Source organism: Neomonachus schauinslandi, chromosome 10 (genome assembly GCF_002201575.2).
Source record: "Neomonachus schauinslandi chromosome 10, ASM220157v2, whole genome shotgun sequence".
Lineage (NCBI taxonomy): Eukaryota > Metazoa > Chordata > Mammalia > Carnivora > Phocidae > Neomonachus > Neomonachus schauinslandi.
The window spans coordinates 52,013,853-52,032,314 of record NC_058412.1 but is presented as its reverse complement, the minus strand read 5'-3'; the positions used below and the strand labels follow the sequence as shown (position 1 = coordinate 52,032,314).

At 39.2% G+C, this 18,462-nt stretch overlaps 1 protein-coding gene across 3 annotated transcripts; it reads left to right on the top strand.

Annotated features, from left to right (window-relative positions):
- Window positions 1-247: 247 nt before the first annotated feature.
- SNRNP27 (small nuclear ribonucleoprotein U4/U6.U5 subunit 27) lies at window positions 248-17,301 on the top strand. Of its 3 annotated transcripts, none has more exons than XM_021699254.1 (7): window positions 248-310; window positions 1,310-1,430; window positions 2,265-2,377; window positions 3,615-3,694; window positions 8,422-8,486; window positions 9,470-9,534; window positions 16,984-17,301. In XM_021699254.1, the coding sequence occupies exons 1-6, from the start codon at window positions 277-279 to the stop codon at window positions 9,522-9,524; spliced, it is 468 nt and encodes a 155-aa protein (XP_021554929.1). In that variant the 5' UTR covers window positions 248-276; the 3' UTR covers window positions 9,525-9,534; window positions 16,984-17,301. The 3 variants fall into 3 exon arrangements, with proteins under 3 accessions (XP_021554929.1, XP_044774938.1, XP_021554928.1); XM_044919003.1 differs by lacking the exon at window positions 16,984-17,301 and adding an exon at window positions 9,583-10,478 and having other exon boundaries at window positions 9,470-9,538; XM_021699253.1 differs by lacking the exon at window positions 16,984-17,301 and having other exon boundaries at window positions 9,470-10,478.
- Window positions 17,302-18,462: the final 1,161 nt, after the last annotated feature.

Sequence of the window (18,462 nt, the reverse complement as noted above, 5' to 3'; positions counted from 1 at the left end):
CAGCATCTGCAAGCAGGACTCGAAAATTGGGCTATGTGGCTTGTATGGAGCTTTTTAGAGACTCCCTGGTGACAACGTCTGGGCTCAGAAATTGTGGCACCCCGGCAGGCTGCACGATTCTAAGCAAGCTCAGTTCAGCTTCACTTCTTTAGAAGCCGGAACCCTCCAGAGTCGTTTCTACGTTTTCCAGTCGGCGGTGAAAATTCAGTACACTGCCTTCCCGGAAGTTGTTGCGCAGTCGTTTCCGGGGTAGGGTGAGGTGGCGGAAGATTCCGAATGGGTCGCAGCCGCAGCCGCTCCCCACGGAGGGGTGAGTCCAGAGGGAGTTTGGTCTGGGGCTTGGTCGGAGGCGAGGCCCCCCTCCTTCTTCTCACCCCAAGAACGAACGCAGCGGAGAGAAGGGCCCTTTTCTCCTGAGGAGAAGAGTGGGGTTGGATGGAGGAGGGGGGGACAAAGACCTGAGCCCTTTACTCTTCAGCCCTCCGGTTTGAAGGCAGTTTTCCTTCCTCTAAGAGTTTCGCGGACTCTTTGTCAGCCTCATACAATAACTTGTTATACTTGTGACTGAGGGATTTAGAATCAGACCACGGTTCCCTCACTTAATTTCTGGGTGGCCTTGTGCAAGTCATCCAGCCCTTCTGAGACCGAATTCCTATAATTATTGGGGGTAGTACTGCCTATCTTTAAAAAACTGATGTGAGAATTAATGTCACATTCCATAACACTCAGCATGTGGTAATGCCTAGTTCTTGAATGCTCAATGTTAGTTTCCTTCCCAATTTATATAATAGGAAAATCGATATTTAGAATTTTGCGTCCAGGGAGCTCACCTCGTAATATCTTCTGGCACCCACCCCCATAAATGAGGCAGTGGGATGTAAAGAACCGGACTTCGATCAGGAGATGCAACTTAGACCCTCGGTTCTTCCTCCTCTGGTTAGTCTTTATCACCTTCAACTTGATTTTGTAAAAAGTTGAATGAGGCCGCGATCCGCATATGGCTCTTGAGCACTTAAAATGTGCTCAGTCCGAATTAGGAAGTGCTAGTTAAGTGTAGAATACACTCCAGATTTCCTATTAATACCAAAAAGAAGTAATATCTCAGTTCTCATATCGAGTACATGGCAAAATGATAATGATTGGGATATATTGGGTCAAATAATGTTAAAATTAATTCTACCTGTGTCTTATTACTTTTTTAATGTGACTACTAGAAATGGCTGGCATTATATTTCCATCGGACGGCGCAGCCCTAGATATTTGAGGTAATATTTTGCCTCTGCAAAAAGATTTTGTGTGTTTGTATTAGAGCGCAGGCGGTCCCGGTCCACATCCCGTGAGCGAGAACGCAGGCGCCGAGAAAGGTCCCGGTCCCGGGAGAGAGATCGGCGAAGGAGCCGCTCTCGATCCCCGCACAGAAGACGCTCCAGGTGAGTGCAGGGAAAAAAACCTGAAGTTTTACTACAAGTCCCAAAGAAACTAGTCGCTGCCCTTAGTTTTTTTTTTTTTATCACAAGGGATTTACAGTTTCATGAAATGAGGGGAACTTAAGCCCACCTTATTTTAAACCCAACATTTCCATTGGTAAAATGGGGTTCATCACACTCTCTTTGCGGTAGAGTTGCCTTGAGGAAGAAATGAGAAATAATATATGAAAAATACTAGCGTGGTGCTTGGCAGGAGTAGGAAATGAGGATTTTGTATTTTGGGGTTTTTTGATTTTGGTTTTCTTTTTTTTTTTAAGATTTCATTTTTATAAGTAATTTCTATACCCAACTTGGGGCTCCAGCTCACAGTCCTGAGATCAAGAGTCACATGCTCCAGGGACTGAGCCAGCCAGGTGGCCCTGTTTTGTTTTTACTAACTTTTTGGTGATGAAGGTTTACTCAGATATATAAACAAGATTGTTAGATCTTGAAAGAACCTTAGAAACTGACTCTTGATTCTTATTAAGTATCAATTGCTGTTTAAGTCAACTTTTTGTGTATTTGTAATTGTTAGAAACTTTTCTTTTTCTGCCTTACAAAAAATTTTTTTAGCCCTAGCTGTACTAAGACTGATGATTAAAGCAATAAATTATATTTCTGGTTTTTCATTAACAGTCAGGGCCTAGGCCTTGTTCTGCTATGCGGAATGGACTCCTGGTTCTCTGGAGCCTGGCTTTTGTTCAGCCTTTACCTTTTAGGAGCTTGTGTATATATTTATCAATCAACACGTCACCAGTTATGTCTCTGCTTCTGATATCTTTACTTATTAAATATTAGATCCCCAAGACGACATAGATCCACATCTCCTTCCCCTTCTCGACTGAAAGAAAGAAGAGATGAGGAAAAGAAAGAAACAAAAGAAACAAAGAGCAAAGAACGCCAGATTACTGGTAATGTTATTAGATAAATAACTGTAGGAAAAATACAGCCTTGTTCATATAACTTTAGTCATGATAAAATTATAAAAGTATAATTTGGGAACATTTAAATATTAAATTTTTTATAGTGTTCATATGGTTTTGAGATTTTGTTATTGTATCTTAGTTGCTGGTTATCTGTGGTGCTCCTGATATAAGAAGGCCAGTTAAAAACATGAGAATATTCTATTTTGGAAGTACCTTCAAAACTAGTGTCGTATCTGATATTAAAAGTGGTCCTGCCCAAAGGCTCCAAGCATGTCCTTTTAAGCAGTCTCTTCTCATGGAGGATGTAGAGTGTATTCCCTCCGTGCATCTTAAGTTACATTGTGTCCAAACTGAAGAGGAATTTTTTTCCCAATTTCCTAGTCCTTTAGCTAATTGTTTTGTGTGTTCTCTGCTGCTGAGGTGGAGTAACTATTTTTTTTTTTTTTAAGGTTTTATGTATTTTTTTTTTGAGAGAGAGATAGCAAGCGAGAACATGAACAGAGAGGAGAGACAGGAGAGGCAGAAGCAGACTCCCTGCTGAGCAGGGAGCCCGATGTGGGGCTCAATCCTAGGACCTGGGACCATGACCTGAGCCAAAGGCAGACACTTAACTGACTGAGCCACCCAGGCACCCTGGAGTAACTATTAATCTATTGACAGCTCTCTTTTTATATACACATGTCGTTGTCCCCCCACCCCTTGGTACAAAGTAGAGCCTTCCTATGAAACCTTTCCTAAGCTGAAATGGCATAAAGCAAAGAGTATCCCATGCTTTCTGAAGGTTTGTGGTACACCACTTTGCTTTTACAAAAGACCTACATTGGTACAGTAATTGCTTTTTTTCTTAAAAGGAAATATCCTCTTCACATTTCTTTTGGTTAGCAAAAAAAGTACTAATGTAGGTCTTTTTATTTATTTTAGAGAGAGAGAGAGTATGTGCATGAGCGAGCACAAGCGGGAAGGGGGAGAGGGAGAAAGAATCTGAAGCAGACTCCGCACTGAACACGGAGCCCGACACGGGGCTGGATCCCACAACTACGAGATCATGACCTGAGCCAAAACCAAGAATCGGACGCTTAACCAACTAGGCCATCCAGGTGCCCCTAATGTAGGTCTTTTCTAAAAGCAAAGTGGGGTACCACAAACTTTGGGAAGGTGGGATGCCTATATATAAAATGAAAGAGTTTTAAAAAAATTTGTATTTTTGTGTTATTTTTTGCAGAGGAGGACTTAGAGGGCAAAACAGAGGAAGAAATAGAAATGATGAAATTAATGGGATTTGCCTCTTTTGACTCCACCAAAGTAAGTAAAACACATAGCCAGTTAAACATTCTGATTTGAATTAATCCATTATTACTGTCACATTTTTCCATATTCTTTTAATGTTGCTTATAATTTCTTCCATTCATACAAGTTTTTTCCTTTAGAAGACATGAAGTATCTGTGTGAAGGGCATTGAGAGCACAGAGAAGGAAGCACTGAGCTGCCATTAGAATTCAGGGAGTGTTGCCTGATGTTTAAGTTTGATCTTCAAGGTGATCAGATGAAGAGGAGGAAGATCATTTGAAGTAGAAGGAAGAACTCATGAAAATGCTATATGTAGGCATGAAGGAACATAGTGTATTGTGGGAATTTCAAATTCAGTGACTGGTAAAAGGGTGCTGATAGGCTGGTGGCTCTGAATGAGGCTAGAAAGTGGGATAGGAAGCAGATTGTGGAAGCTTTTGATACTCTTAGACATACCAAGGAATTTAGAGTTAATTCTTTAGGTGTTGAGGAGAGGAAGCAATGATACGTGCGTTTAGAAAGATGAGCCAGGACAACATGGAGGACAGATGGGAGTCAGGTTAGATTGGAGGCAGGGAGAACTGCTGGGCCATGCAAGTGAAAGATGATGAAGGCCTGAACTGAGGCCAGAATATTGAGTCTACTCAGGAGCCAGAGTTGGTGGTGGTGGTTGTCAAGGTAGTGGGAGTGAGTAGTCAGTGGTGACTCCAAAGTGACAGGCTGAAAGACTGGGGGATAGGGTTAACCAAGAAAGGGTTCTGGGAAGGGAAAGTGCTGTGAAACAAGAATGAAGTTCAGCTGCAGAGAACGATGACATTGGGTAGCTGTATATATCTCATAGCTCAGAAGGGGGAAGGATTGGAAAGTGAATGCTGTCTAGCCTTGATCATAATACTGAAGAGAATAAGGAAGTGGGGGAGGAAAAAGAGGGAGGGTTTGTGGAGAGGAAGATGAAGAGAAGGGATTATAGGGAAGGAGGGGGGAAAGAGTAGAAAGACATAGGGAGATGTGATGGAAAGACAAATGGGGGGAGGGGAGATGGAGAGAAGATGTGGAAAGAGGAGAGAAGGGACAGAGGGAGCTAGTAAGAATAGAGAGAAGGAGAGTATGTGTGGGAGGAATATATATTTTCTTTGAGAATATGGTTTAAAAACATTCTCTAGAATCTTAAGTCCATGTAGTTTTGTAAATGGAAATAGAGATTTTTAAGAAAAATTGTCAAAAATAATCCACTTCCCCTAATCTTTGAATGGAATGGGCTAATCGTAGATGCTGTAAAAGTTTCTTACTAATGGTTGTGATTATGTAGGGCTCACATGTATGACAGTGTATAACTCAAGAGGAATACTGAGGCATTACTGTTTTGAGGTAAGAAAATTACGAATTCTGGGGCACCTGGGTGGCTCAGTCGGTTAAGCATCTGCCTTCAGCCCAGGGTCCTGGGATGGAGCCTGCATCAGGCTCCCTGCTCAGTGGGGGTCCTGCTTCTCCCTCTCCCTCTGCCTGCCACTCCGCCTGCTTGTACTCTCTCTCTCTCTCTCTCTGTCAAGTAAATAAATAAAATCTTAAAAAAAAAAAAAATTATAAGCTCTTGTTTTCACAAATGGTTATTTCCCATTTTGGAATTTAATGCAGTTTATGTATCAGTTTTTTTTCCTTGAGTACACCAAATTCTTAATTTGTTTTTCCAAAGAGTATTTTATAAGTGAAATGGTTTATTAATATGTACACATTAATATTATACACATAAAATATAATACATATTAATACATTAATATGTATTAATATGGTGAACAAAAATATCTCCAAAGTAAAACAACTATAATTTTGCTGTTTTTAGAAGAAAACAGGAAGGGAACCTGTCAGAATTATTTTCTTGGGGTGAGGCTGGGGCAGCGGGTTTACCTTTGCCTGTTGTTAAGTTTGAAATTCTGAGAATCAGATGTAAAAATGGAGCCATACTTTTAACTGTAGTCTATGCTGAAGGTGTTTGTTTATAAAGGAAAAAATAGATAAGAATTCATAGATCCCATAAAAATTAAGGAGTACCATGAGAACAAATGATGTCAGTTGTTTTCTTAAGGACATGTACAAGGATGTTAATTTACTTTGTATGCAGTTGGCTTCATGGCCATCAGTTATTAAGCCTCTCAGTTCATTTGCTTTTCAGTAATGTGTATCTTGTGATATTTCATCATAGATCTATGGTGGTACCTTTTCATGTGCAAATGTAGTCACTTATTTTGCCTTCCATTTTCACATTCTAGAATGTTTCAAAGTTTGGTTATGTTTATTAATGGATAATTTTCTATTTCAGCATGTAAATCAAAACAGGCTAATAATACACAGCTCTGCAAGTAGTTTTCAAAAACCAATAATCCTTTAGGAATTGAACTTACTAAAATGGTTAGCATCATTTATTTTTTTCCTAAGCCAGTCTTTCCAAATCATACCTACTTCCTATTCTTGGGAGGGCAAAACTGTACACCTCAAGTAATATACCTAGTAGTATTCTACTCTCCTCACCACACCCCCACAATGTAGTGAAAACAGGAATAGAAAAGTAAGACCAAATACATTTTTTTTTTAAGATATATTTATTCATTTTTGGAGAGAGTGTGAGCAGGGAGAGGGGCAAAGGGAGAGAGAGAGAATCTCTAGCAGAACCGCTGAGTGCGGAGCCCAACACAGGGCTCAATCCCACAACCCCCAGATCATGACCTGACGAGTCAGAGTCAGACACTTGACCAACTGAGCCACCCAGGTGCCCCCAAATACATTTATTTTAGCTCCACCTCAAATATGTATCTTACCTGTGCGTGACTTCAGGGCAGTGGATAAGAATCCTTTTTTTATCCTAACACAAATATCTAGTAAGTGTGCTATGCAGTTAGGGTATACTCCCTTGAGTAATAATGGGGGAGGGAGGGAGGGAATTGGAGGTCACGTGTGTGTGTGTGTGTATGTGTATGAAAGAGATGGCATTAATCGGTGGTGTTCATATATTTAACAGTTGTTTTCTGAGCACCTGCAAGTTCAGGGCCTAGGATGTGAGAATGCAAAGGTGACTTGCATCCATATCCCTCCAACAAGAAGCTTTCAGTCTCGGGAGGTAACATCATGTATATGCATCATGATAATGCAAGGTAGAAAATGGAAGGTATTATGAGGGAAGCACAGTTAGCATTTTATGGAAGGGTAGAGGGTGATTTCTGGCAGCTGGACCACTTGAATTGGCCCTTGAATGATGGATAAGAACCAGATGGTTGGGGTTCTTGGATGGGGGTTGAGAAGGCAATTTAGATATGAGAAACAGCAAATGATGAGTTAACTTGGCCAAATCAAAGGACCTATAAAGGAATTAGTGAAAAAGAGGGTAGATACCACATAAGAAAGGCTAAGATAAAAGTGACACTTAACATTAGCATCTGTTATTCTGTATTCTGATTTTTTTAAAGATTTATTTAGAGTGGGGAGGTGGGAGGGGCAGAGGGAGAGGGAGAGAATCCCAAGTAGACCCCCAGCTGAGCATGGAGTCCCATGCCATGCTCCATCCTACGACCCTGAGATCATGGCCTGAGCCGAAACCAAGAGTGGTACACTCAATCGACCGAGCCACCCAGGCGCCCCTGTATTCTGATTCGTGATTTAAAAATCAAAATTTCAAGGCCTGTGCAAGAAATGAGATCTGAATTAATGGTGACTGTTGCAGCTGTGATTTGAGAAAGCTATGAGCTGTCATAAGTTAAATTTTTCTAGAGAAAATATCCGTAACTGGTATTTGGTTTCAAAGAATTCTTGGACCAAAAAAGGTTAGGCTCTGCTACCCTATTTCTTTGCATGCCTTGCACATAAGTATATATACCATGAAAGTTTGTTGACTTGAATATTTGAATATCTTAGATTATGTATGACTGTAAAAATGGGAGCAGAGTTGTAATACATGGGAGTTCATGGAATATCATCAGTATCTGAAAATTCTTTCATTGGGCTTCCTCACTCTTAAAGTTTTTTTTGTTTTTTGTTTTGTTTTAGTTTGACAGAGAGAGAGATAGTGAGAGAGGGAACACAAGCAGGGGGAGTGGGAGAGGGAGAAACAGGCTCCCCGCTGAGCAGGGAGCCCGACACAGGACTCGATCCTAGGACCCTGGGATCATGACCTGAGCCGAAGGCAGACACTTAACGACTGAGCCACCCAGGCGCCCCTGGGCTTCCTCATTCTTTTTTTTTTTTTTTTTTTTTAAAGATTTTATTTATTTATTTGACAGAGAGACACAGGACACAGTGAGAGAGAGAGAGAACACAAGCAGAGTAAGTGGGAGAGAGAGAAACAGGCTCCCCGCCGAGCAGGGAGCCCGACGTGGGGCTGGATCCCAGGACACTGGGGTCATGACCTGAGCTGAAGGCAGACGCTTAATGACTGAGCCACCCAGGCGCCCCTGGGCTTCCTCATTCTTAAATGGATTTTGCCATTTAAGTATGTCTATAGGATCCAGCTCTTTGAGGCATTTAATATATCCTTCCCATTTTTTTTTTTTTAAAGATTTTATTTATTTATTCATTAGAGACAGAGAGAGAGAGGCAGAGGGAGAAGCAGGCTCCCAAGGAGCAGGGAGCCTGATGCGGGACTCGATCCCAGGACCCTGAGATCATGACCTGAGCCGAAGGCAGACGCTTAACCATCTGAGCCACCCAGGCGCCCTCCTTCCCATTTTTTATATTTGTTTATTGCTTTTCTCTAGGGGAAAAAGGTGGATGGCTCTGTAAATGCTTATGCCATAAATGTGTCTCAGAAGAGGAAGTACAGGTATGCTTAGCCCCCATTATTATGTTTGAACTAATGATATAAATTAGGTGCTTGGGAAAGTATTTATTTATGAGATAGTTGTATTTATAGGAAATGTAGCAGTTTCCATATAGTCCCTTGTCTTGATATTCTTTGCTTATATTCTGGTGTGTTAAAATAATTTCCAGTTTACATGTGAACCACTAACTATTACAGAGAAGGCTTCAATCTTTTAAAGCTCAACATTTTTCTTTCTTCAGAACAGCATAATCTCAAATCTTTAGACTTTAATTTCATTATAATTATAGGTTTAAATTAGAGCCATTCTGTGAGTGATTGTGTAAGGATTTCAACTGTAAATATATTTTTGTTAAATATAATAAGTATAAGTATATTAAGGCATATTTTATTAATACCACAGGAAAAAAACAATCCATACCTGAAATCTCACTGAATTCCTAATGAATTGAAAAGTCAAGACATCTTCAAACATGCCTTTCTCTCAACCTTTACCACTGATAAAAGACTAATATTCCAATTAACTTAGAATATGTATAATTTGATCTGAGAATTCTGTGAGTTAAGGTGAGGACCAGAATCATCTTTAATGGTCCTTTGTAAAATTATTTTCAGAGAAAGTCTTAATGAGGAGAACTAGTTGGATTTACTTGCTGGGTACCTATTTTGGAGCTCTTCTCTATTTCCTTATTGTTACCTGTAAATATGGCCTTTCAGCTTTTTTTTTTTTTAAGTCTGTAGAATCTTTCCAAATAATTTTCAGAGTATATTTCCATACTTCTATTTGGATTTCAAAGAAATCTGAAAGGCTTTAGGTTATTTTGAAAGTGAAATAATATCCTTAATAAGTGTGCATTAAATAACCATGAATACTTTTTACCCTAGACCTTGCCAATTTAAAGATGATTTATATTATTATTATTATTTTATAAGAGGAGTCCGGAATTTTTTTTTAATAAACAATGAGTTTTCTCTTCTCATCATAGGCAATATATGAATCGAAAAGGCGGATTCAACAGACCTTTGGATTTCATTGCATGAGAATTGAAATGTTAGTATATGTGTTGCCGAAGCGAGCATGAGAATTGAAATGTTAAAGAATGATTTTTTTTTTCCCTTACCTTGTTCAGAAGAGTGGATTTTGTATTTCATTTTTAATATGCATAAAAAACAGGATCACAGTCCTTCCTCCTTGTAAAGTAAGAAAATTTTATTTATGATGTGTGCAGTTCACTTACCCTGACTCACAAAAAGGAAAGTTAAATACTGCATTTTTTTTCTTTTAGGAAATATCATTTGGGGCAATCATCAGCCCTATTTTTTGGTTCTTATTGTTGTGGAAGCTGTATATGTTTTCTTCTTGGATGCTTGTTAGGACTTTTTAAAACACATAAAAGTAATTTGGATGTAAGTTTCTCAAATAAAGCAGTATTTCTACCCTTTTGTATTTGATAAATATTTGTACTGCTATGTAAAATTGTCCCCCTACACAGTTTTTAGATTTAGATTTCATTTGTAATTTACAAATAACTGGATTTTTGTATCTTCTGTGGTTTTTTCCCCCAATTATTTCCTCCATTTATTGTTTTTCTTCATTTTAAAAGCAATATATGCTTATTATATAAAAACTTGGGAGAAATCAAAAAGTAAAAAGAAAAGCCAAAAATCACCTATAATCTACCCCCAGAAACAATCAATATTTTGGTATATGTCTTTCCAGACTCCTGTGGTGTATATTTATTGCTCCCACCCATTATATCAGAATTTATATGCTGTTCTCTTTTGCTAATCTTTTTTCTCCCAGGTACTGTGAACAGTTTTTAATACTCTTACATGTTATTTAGAAATTTAACTTTTAGTTAAGTTTAGCTACTTGGTGTACCATAATTTATTAACTAGTCTTTTATGAGCAAACTTTGGCTTCCCTCCCATGACTTGCTGTTTTAATTAAAACTGTGAGTAGTATCCGTGTTACATATATCTTTTTGTACTTTTTTTTTTTTTTAAGATTTTATTTATTTATTTGACAGAGAGAGACACAGCGAGAGAGGGAACACAAGCAGAGGGAGTGGGAGAGGGAGAAGCAGGCTCCCCGTGGAGCAGGGAGCCCGATGCGGGGCTCGATCCCAGGACCCTGGGATCATGACCTGAGCTGAAGGCAGACGCTTAACGACTAAGCCACCCAGGGGTACTTGTTGCATTATTTCCTCAGGTTCTCTTCTAGATCTGGCATTGCTGGGTGAGATAAAGGGGTATGTGTGCATGTCTTAAGGCTTTTGATGTATGTATGGCTAGAAAGGTAACAACCAACTCTCACCAGTGAAGTATGAGCATACCGACTTCATGTATGTGCACCAATGTCAGGTGTAATACTTTTTTAATTTCCAATCTGGTGGGTAAAATAGTATTTGGTTTTAATTTGTTCAGTTTCTAAGGAGGATGAACATTTAAAAAATGTGTTAACCATATATATATATATTCTTGTGAAATGCTAATTCCCAGTCTTGGATCCACTTCTCTTTTGGCAAGCTTTTCTTTTTCTTAGTTGAGGGAAGCCCTTTTTATATTGAAGATAACAACCACTACCCATTCTGTTTCATATCTTGCTGATATTTGAGGCTCTGTGGTTAGATTTTATTTTACTTTATTTTTGAGTAAGTAATACAAACATATGAGGTATGTAGTGAAGAGCTAATTGTGCGTCCTTTCAGAGATATTCCATATATGTGTACTTATCATATATGTGTACTTATCTTACTTTATTATTCAAATGTAAGCAGACTCTACACATTATTCTGCACCTATCCTTTTTTATTTACTAGTATGTCTTCAGATTGTTTCTTTTTCTTTTTTTTTTTTTTTTATTTTATTTTAAGTAGGCTTCACACCTAGCATAGAGCCCAATGCAGGGCTTGAACTCACAGCCCTGAGATCAAGACCTGAGCTGAGGTCAAGAGTCAGACACTTAACCAACTGATCCACCCAGGTGCCCCAAGATTGTTTCTTACCAGTACATGTAATAGTGCCTCTATTTATTAAGGGCAGCAGTTACAGTTCATTATAGGATGGACTATAATTTAATAGTCCTTATTGATGGGCACTCACATCATTTTTTTAAGTCTTTCACTATTTTTAAAATTTTGGGGGCACCTGGCTGGCTCTTTCAGTGGAGCATGTGACTCTTGATCTCGGGGTTATGAGTTAGAGCCCCACATTGGGTGTAGAGATTACTTTAAAAAAATAAAATCTTTAAAAAAAGAATTCTAGGGGCGCCTGGGTGGCTCAGTTGTTAAGCGTCTGCCTTCAGCTCAGGTCATGATCCCAGGGTCCTGGGATCAAACCCCGCATCAGGCTCCCTGCTCCGCGGGAAGCCTGCTTCTCCCTCTCCCACTCCCCCTGCTTGTGTTCCCTCTCTTGCTGTCTCTCTCTCTCTCTGTCAAATAAATAAATAAAAATCTTTAAAAAATAAAATAACATAAATTCTATAATCACTATCCTTATATGTAAATGATTTTATAAGCATTTTTAGCTGGATTGTAAATCCTTATTGCATCTGAAATTTGACCACCTATTGTAGTTCTTTAAAAACTTTCCTGGCAAATTCATTTCCTATAAAGAAAATAATAATGTGACTGCCTTGCATAATACAGTACACAGAGCACCTTGGTTTATTTAATCTTTATGAGATAGAGAAGGTAGTATTATCTCCATTTCCCAGATGAGAAAGCTGAGGCTATTCAGACCATAAAAGCAGAAAATATTGGGATTTATGCTATATCAGTTGCACAATTTGTAATACCCATTGCACAAGTGTCCCTGCCCCTAGGTGGTTAGATTATTTTGCTTGGCGTTTTTGCCAGCTGAGCTGTGTGTCTCTAAATTATCCATGATAAGGACTATTTCTTACCACATTTGTGCACACTTAAGGAAGGCAGATACAACTGTGGTTTTAATAAGGAAGCTAAAACTTCTGGGATAAAATAATATACCCAAGACCAAATTACAAATTTTTGGATTGTCATCTTAGTGTGGTGTTAATAGAGATATGACTTGAGATCCTCAAAGCAGCATACTTTGTAAAGAAGTAACATGAGAATACCTTGTAGGTCAATAGGTTTGCTCTCCATGAGCTAACACCAAGAAATGGAAGAGGAAGACATCTGAAAAGCCAGAGATAAGATACCTATGATCCCAAAGGAAGTCCTGTTTTTTGTTAAGATTTTTTATTTATTTTAAGAGATAGAGCATGAGCACTGGGGAGGAGCAGAGGGAGAGGGACAAGCAGACTGTGCTGAGCGTGGAGCCCGACGCAGGGCTCAATCCCATGACCCTGAGATCATGACCTGAGCCGAAATCAAGAGTCATATGCTGAACCGACTGAGCCACCCAGGCGCCCCGGGAAGTCCTGGTTTAAAGGAAGTTTTATCCATCAGATCATCTGATTCTGTAAGAACATATATGGAGCATCTTTGTCTTCCCCTAACAAGCTGCTGCTTCTCAGACATAAATTGTACCACATCTTCTCTTTCTAAGTATCTAAATGTTGGAGTGCTCTGGGGTTTAATTCCTGGACTCTCCATTCTCTTCCTTAGTGAGCCTTCAATGTGGCTTCAAACATCTTCAGCCATGGCTCTCTTCCAGCCTGGCCATTTTACTGAATTGCAGGGATTGTGCAATTGTGCAACTATGTGCCTAGATTATTAGGCACCTTAAAGTTAAGGTTGGCTGAATTCTCATTTCCCTGGCTAGCCGCCTCTGAGGCTTCCCCATCTCAGTAAATGGCCCATCCTCTCACTCCTTTGCTCAGACCGAAATCCTTAGGGTCATCTTTGACTCCGCTCTCTCATACCCTGCATTCATTAGCAAACTTTTCGGCTCTAACCTCAGAGTATATTTTGAGTCCAACTGCTGACCCCCCCGCCCCCCAGATTTACTGAGGTAAAATTGACACAGAAAATTTTAAGATATTTTATGTATACATCGTGGTGATTTGATAGACATTGAATCCGACCACTTATCACCTAGACTAACATATAAGTCATCTGTCTTGTTTGGACTACTGCAATAGCCTCTCTTGCTGCCTTAGTTTATTCTCCACCCAGCAGCAGAGGTGAACCTTTTAAAATGTGCATCAGGTCATGATTTCAGCTCAGGTCATGATCTCAGTGTCATGAGATGGAGCCCAGCGTCAAGGCTCCACACTGCAGAGTCTGCTTGGGATTATCTCTTCTCCCTCTGTCATCCTCCCCCCCACACCCATGCAGTCACTCTCTCTTGCTCTCGCTCTCTCACTAAAAGAAATCTATAAAAAAACAGAATAAAGTCCAGTCCTTACTATAATGTACAGCCCTGTACTGTCTGAACCCTGGCTTCCCACAGTCTCACCCCCTTGCTGCTGCCTTTAGCCATGATGCTGACCTTGCTGGTCCTTGAGAACACGTGTGAATCTACCTCAAGAGTCTTCGCACTTGCTCTTCCTCATGGAATGTTCCTTTCTGCTCCCCGACTTCCACCCCAATTTGTTTGGGTAGCTCTAGGTCTCTGCCCAAAATAAGGTCATTCCTGACCATCGTATCCAAAATAGCAACACTGCTTCCCTCTATCCCTTTACCCTGCTCTACTTATTTTAACATTTAAAAAATTGAGCTAAAATTCACCCTTTTACAGTGGTACCATTTCAGTGGGTTTTAGTATATTCAGTTATTTTTTTTTAAGATTTTATTTACTTGAGAAACAACACAGGAGGAGGGGCTGAGGGAGAGGGAGAAGCAGGCTCCCCGTTTAGCAGGGAGCCCAACGTGGGGCTCAATCCCAGGACCCTGGGACCATGACCTGAGCCACCCAGGTGCTCCTGGTATATTCAGTTATGTATCATCACCCCAAAGAGACCCCATACCCAATTAACAGTCACTCTTCTACCTTCTGTGCCACCCTCATTCCCCACCCCTGAAACCACTTACGCATATTTTGTCTCTAAAGATGTGCCTATTCTGGACATTTCATATAAATAGAATCATACAGTATGTGGCCTTTTATATCTGGCTTCTTTCACTTAATGTTTTCAAGGCTTGTTCATATTGTAGCATGTGTCATTATTTCATTCCTTGTTTATGGTCAGTATTCTGTGAATCTACCACATTTTTATAATCCATCAGTTGATGGGCATTTGTACTTTACTTTCTGGCTTTTATAAATAATGATGCTATGAATATTAGTATACAGGTTTTTGTATGAACATATTTTCAGTTCTCTTGGGTATATAACTAGGCGTGGAATTGCTGGCTCATATTATTAATGTTTGACTTTTTGAGGCAATGTCAAACGGTTTTCACAAGCAACTGCACTATTTTACATTCCCACCAGCATATGTGAAGCTTACAGTTTCTTCATATGCTGTGCAAAGTTTCCTTTTCCTAACAGCAATTTTCACTGCCTGACATACCGTGTTCATTTATTACAGTCTGGTTCTTACACTAGACATCCGGCTCTGAGAACTGGGGCTTCTGTCTTGTTTGTTGCTGTAGCCCCAGCACCACAAAGTTCCTGGCACAGAGTAAAGCACCCAAAAATATCTGCTCAATCCATGAAAAGAGTTCAGTAACCTTTTTTTTCACTTAACCACTTCTTTTGATCTTTGTGTTAACCTTTAGTTACCCAAGTAATAAATGGACACATTTTTTCCTGTAAAAATTTTAAAACATTATGACAGAGCAAAACCCCCTTTGAACAGTACCCACAGTCCTGGTCCTATTGCTCCTTCACTGTGAATCCTTTGCAGTATATCCTTCCAGACTTATGCCTATGTACCTATGTATGTAACAAAGTTGCAAAGGAGGGAAGTACATAGTTTGGGCTTTTTTTTTTTTTTTACACATAAATTATATACTACAGGAACATTTTACAGCTTATTTACTCAACACTGCATTGGAGGTCTTTCCTTGCCAATATATATACCTCTACTTTTTTTAACTGCTACCATAGTGTTTTGTGGAATGTACTACCACTGTTTGTTTAGCTATTGCTGTTTTTAAAATCACAAATAATTCGTGGAGTAACTAATTTTTGGAAAGCAGCATTTTTAAAGGTTTTTAAAGCTTATATCATGATACTAGATCATCCAATAATACTATGATATCAGAGCATCCAAAGTAGCCACAAAGAAGGGGATTAATATTAGGGAAGTAGCAAATTTCAGTCCTGATTTTTATACTTCAAAGAATAAAATCAATTCCTCAGAAACATATAAAACAAAATTCATTTTAATGTCATGGTGGTTAGGTGTCAAGCTCAGTTACAAATAGAGTTTTTTTTTAATTCCCACAGCTCGGAACTTTTTAGACATTTAAGGATTATAATACAACAGTAGTCTTCCTGCCACTCTGAGGGATTCACTGAAGAGGCATCTCTGTATCACAATTCCCGTAGCATTTAATGAGCCTGCCATTTGGCATTGGCATTTACATACTATCTTATGCCTTTCTGGCCCTCGAAGGAGGCTGGGTCTTAGTCTTCTAAAAGATGCAGTAAAGATTAACAAGTATAATATCTTCTGTGTTTATGCTTCCGCATTTTCAGCATTTTCTTTCTCCTTCCCAGTTCTATTAGTTTATCTTGATGCCTGCTTGAAAATGTGAACTATTTTTGGACAGCCCATATTCATGCATAACTTTTTATTTAAAATTCTGGTCACAAAGTTTAGGTTCAAACATTCTGGAATTCCCATTTTTTCACTTTTGGGTTTGTGCCTAGTAGTCAATGCTTTTATAATGCCTTTGAGGCACTGGGTGCTGGGGGTTACCACTTATTCTTTGTTTTAGGATTTTTACTTCTTTCTTCAAAACCTGTACTTCTAGATTATCTTAACTAGACATTGTGTACATTTGTGTAAAATAATTTCTAGAAAAACAAAACAAAATCTTTGTTTTGTACTACTTCATCTCCAGTAGATGGCACCAAATACCCTTTAAAATTCATGATACTAATTTCTAGTTGGTGTTATTGGCTAATTGGTAATTTCTTCCACCACCACCACCACCACCACCAGGGATTAGAAAGGGCCCATTCTTTCATCTAATTCTGTGATTGTTATATAACTTAGTATTTTTGTCCATGGTTTAAGATAAATCTGTTGGGGGGACCTGGCTGGCTCAGTTGGAAAAGCAGTCAACTCTTGATCTGAGGTTCTAAGTTCAAGCCCCATGTTGGGTGTAGAAATTACTTAAGAATAGAACCTTCAAAATTTTTAAAAAGGGGCACCTGGGTGGCTCAGTCGTTAAGCGTCTGCCTTCGGCTCAGGTCATGATCCCAGGGTCCTGGGATCGAGTCCCGGGTCGGGCTCCCTGCTCAGCGGGAAGCCTGCTTCTCCCTCTCCCACTCCCCCTGCTTGTGTTCCCTCTCTCACTGTGTCTCTCTCTGTCAAATTTTTAAAAAAAGATAAACCCGTTGGTATTTAAATTACTAATTTGCTATTTCTGACAACCTTTTTTTCCATTTTATGTAGTGGTTTTCAATCACATTGATTCAAGGGGAAGGATCATGGTATTGAAATAAGACCGGACTAAAAAAAGTTGCGGATAAGAGAGAAAGAATAAAGAAATATGCTGAATGTTCATGATAAAATCATAGAAAATATAAAAGTATATAAAGTCCAAATTTAAGATAATGAAGTGTTTTTACTATTGTCAGTTTTAGTACTTTAGTAGAATTGTATTTATTTCATTATGACTTTCATATTTGTTTCACAAATAACTTGCAATTAAAAAATACTCATTAAATTGGTCGCCTGGGTGGCTCAGTCAGTTAAGCGTCTGCCTTTGGCTCAGGTCATGATCTCAGGGTCCTGGTATCAAGTCCCACGCTCCTTGCTCAGCGGGGAGTGTGCTTCTCCCTCTCCCTCTGCCCCTCCCCACCGCTCATGTATTCTCTCTCACTCTCTCTCTCAAATAAATAAATGAAATCTTAAAAAAAAAAATACTTGTTAAAAATGTTATATCCCCGGGCGCCTGGGTGGCTCAGTTGGTTAAGCGACTGCCTTCGGCTCAGGTCATGATCCTGGAGTCCCTGGATTGAGTCCCGCATCGGGCTCCCTGCTCGGCAGGGAGCCTGCTTCTGCCTCTGACCCTCCCCCCTCTCATGTGCTCTCTCTGTCTCAAATAAATAAATAAAATCTTAAAAAAAAAAAAAATGTTATATCCCCATTCTCATTTCTAACTCTGTGCTTTCTTGAAAACCTTTATCTTCAGTGTATTAGCTTTCATAAGAAGAAGCTTTTAGAGTCAATTAACCATTAAAACCAGAAAATGTTTCCTATACGTCAGGCATGGTTTACTACATTTATTCTACCTGTTAATTCTGTTGATTTTAATTTTAATGGATTTGTCAACCACTAAAAAGGACACCTTTGAAAAAATTCCCATCATGATTACATTTACAATGTTTTTCTTCCTTTACCCCCAGTGTTTGAGTGTCAGTGTTTGTGACTCAGTCTGGAAATCTATTTCTTAACTCTTGTTTAAGACATTGGTAGCATGGGCTGTAGGTGAAACAGATCTAGGTTGAGTCTCCATCATCTAAGGAAAGTCACTTAGCTTCTCTGGGTCTCAGTTTCCTGGTGTTCAAAATGTAGATACCTATCCAATTGGGTTATACTGAGGATTAGTGATAATGCAGGTGACACATAGTAAGCTATTATTTTCATATATTGCCAACAGTAAACTTTTTTAAAAGCTTTATGAAATATGTTCAAGCTTACCAAGACATTTATTCCTCCTTTTTAAGATGGAGATGTCAGTATATTAACAATGTAACTTGGCTCTCCGGATAGCTAGCTTTTATCTCAAAAATCTTGATAGGCTTAGGGAATAATCCTTAAATTTTTAGTTCTATATATTTCTACTGGTACTACCCCCCACACAAACACGATTTACAGACTTGGACAGAGGAAGTTTTTTTGTTTTTTGTTTTTAATGTTTTCATCTAG

What these genes read in the sequence shown, in the direction of transcription:
- SNRNP27 (XM_021699254.1), top strand. Translation starts at nt 277, where the DNA reads ATGGGTCGCAGCCGCAGCCGCTCCCCACGGAGGG. An exon ending in CAGCCGCTCCCCACGGAGGG is followed by an intron (nt 311 to 1,309) that starts GTGAGTCCAGAG and finishes TGTTTGTATTAG; the next exon opens with AGCGCAGGCGGTCCCGGTCC. An exon ending in CAAAGAACGCCAGATTACTG is followed by an intron (nt 2,378 to 3,614) that starts GTAATGTTATTA and finishes TATTTTTTGCAG; the next exon opens with AGGAGGACTTAGAGGGCAAA.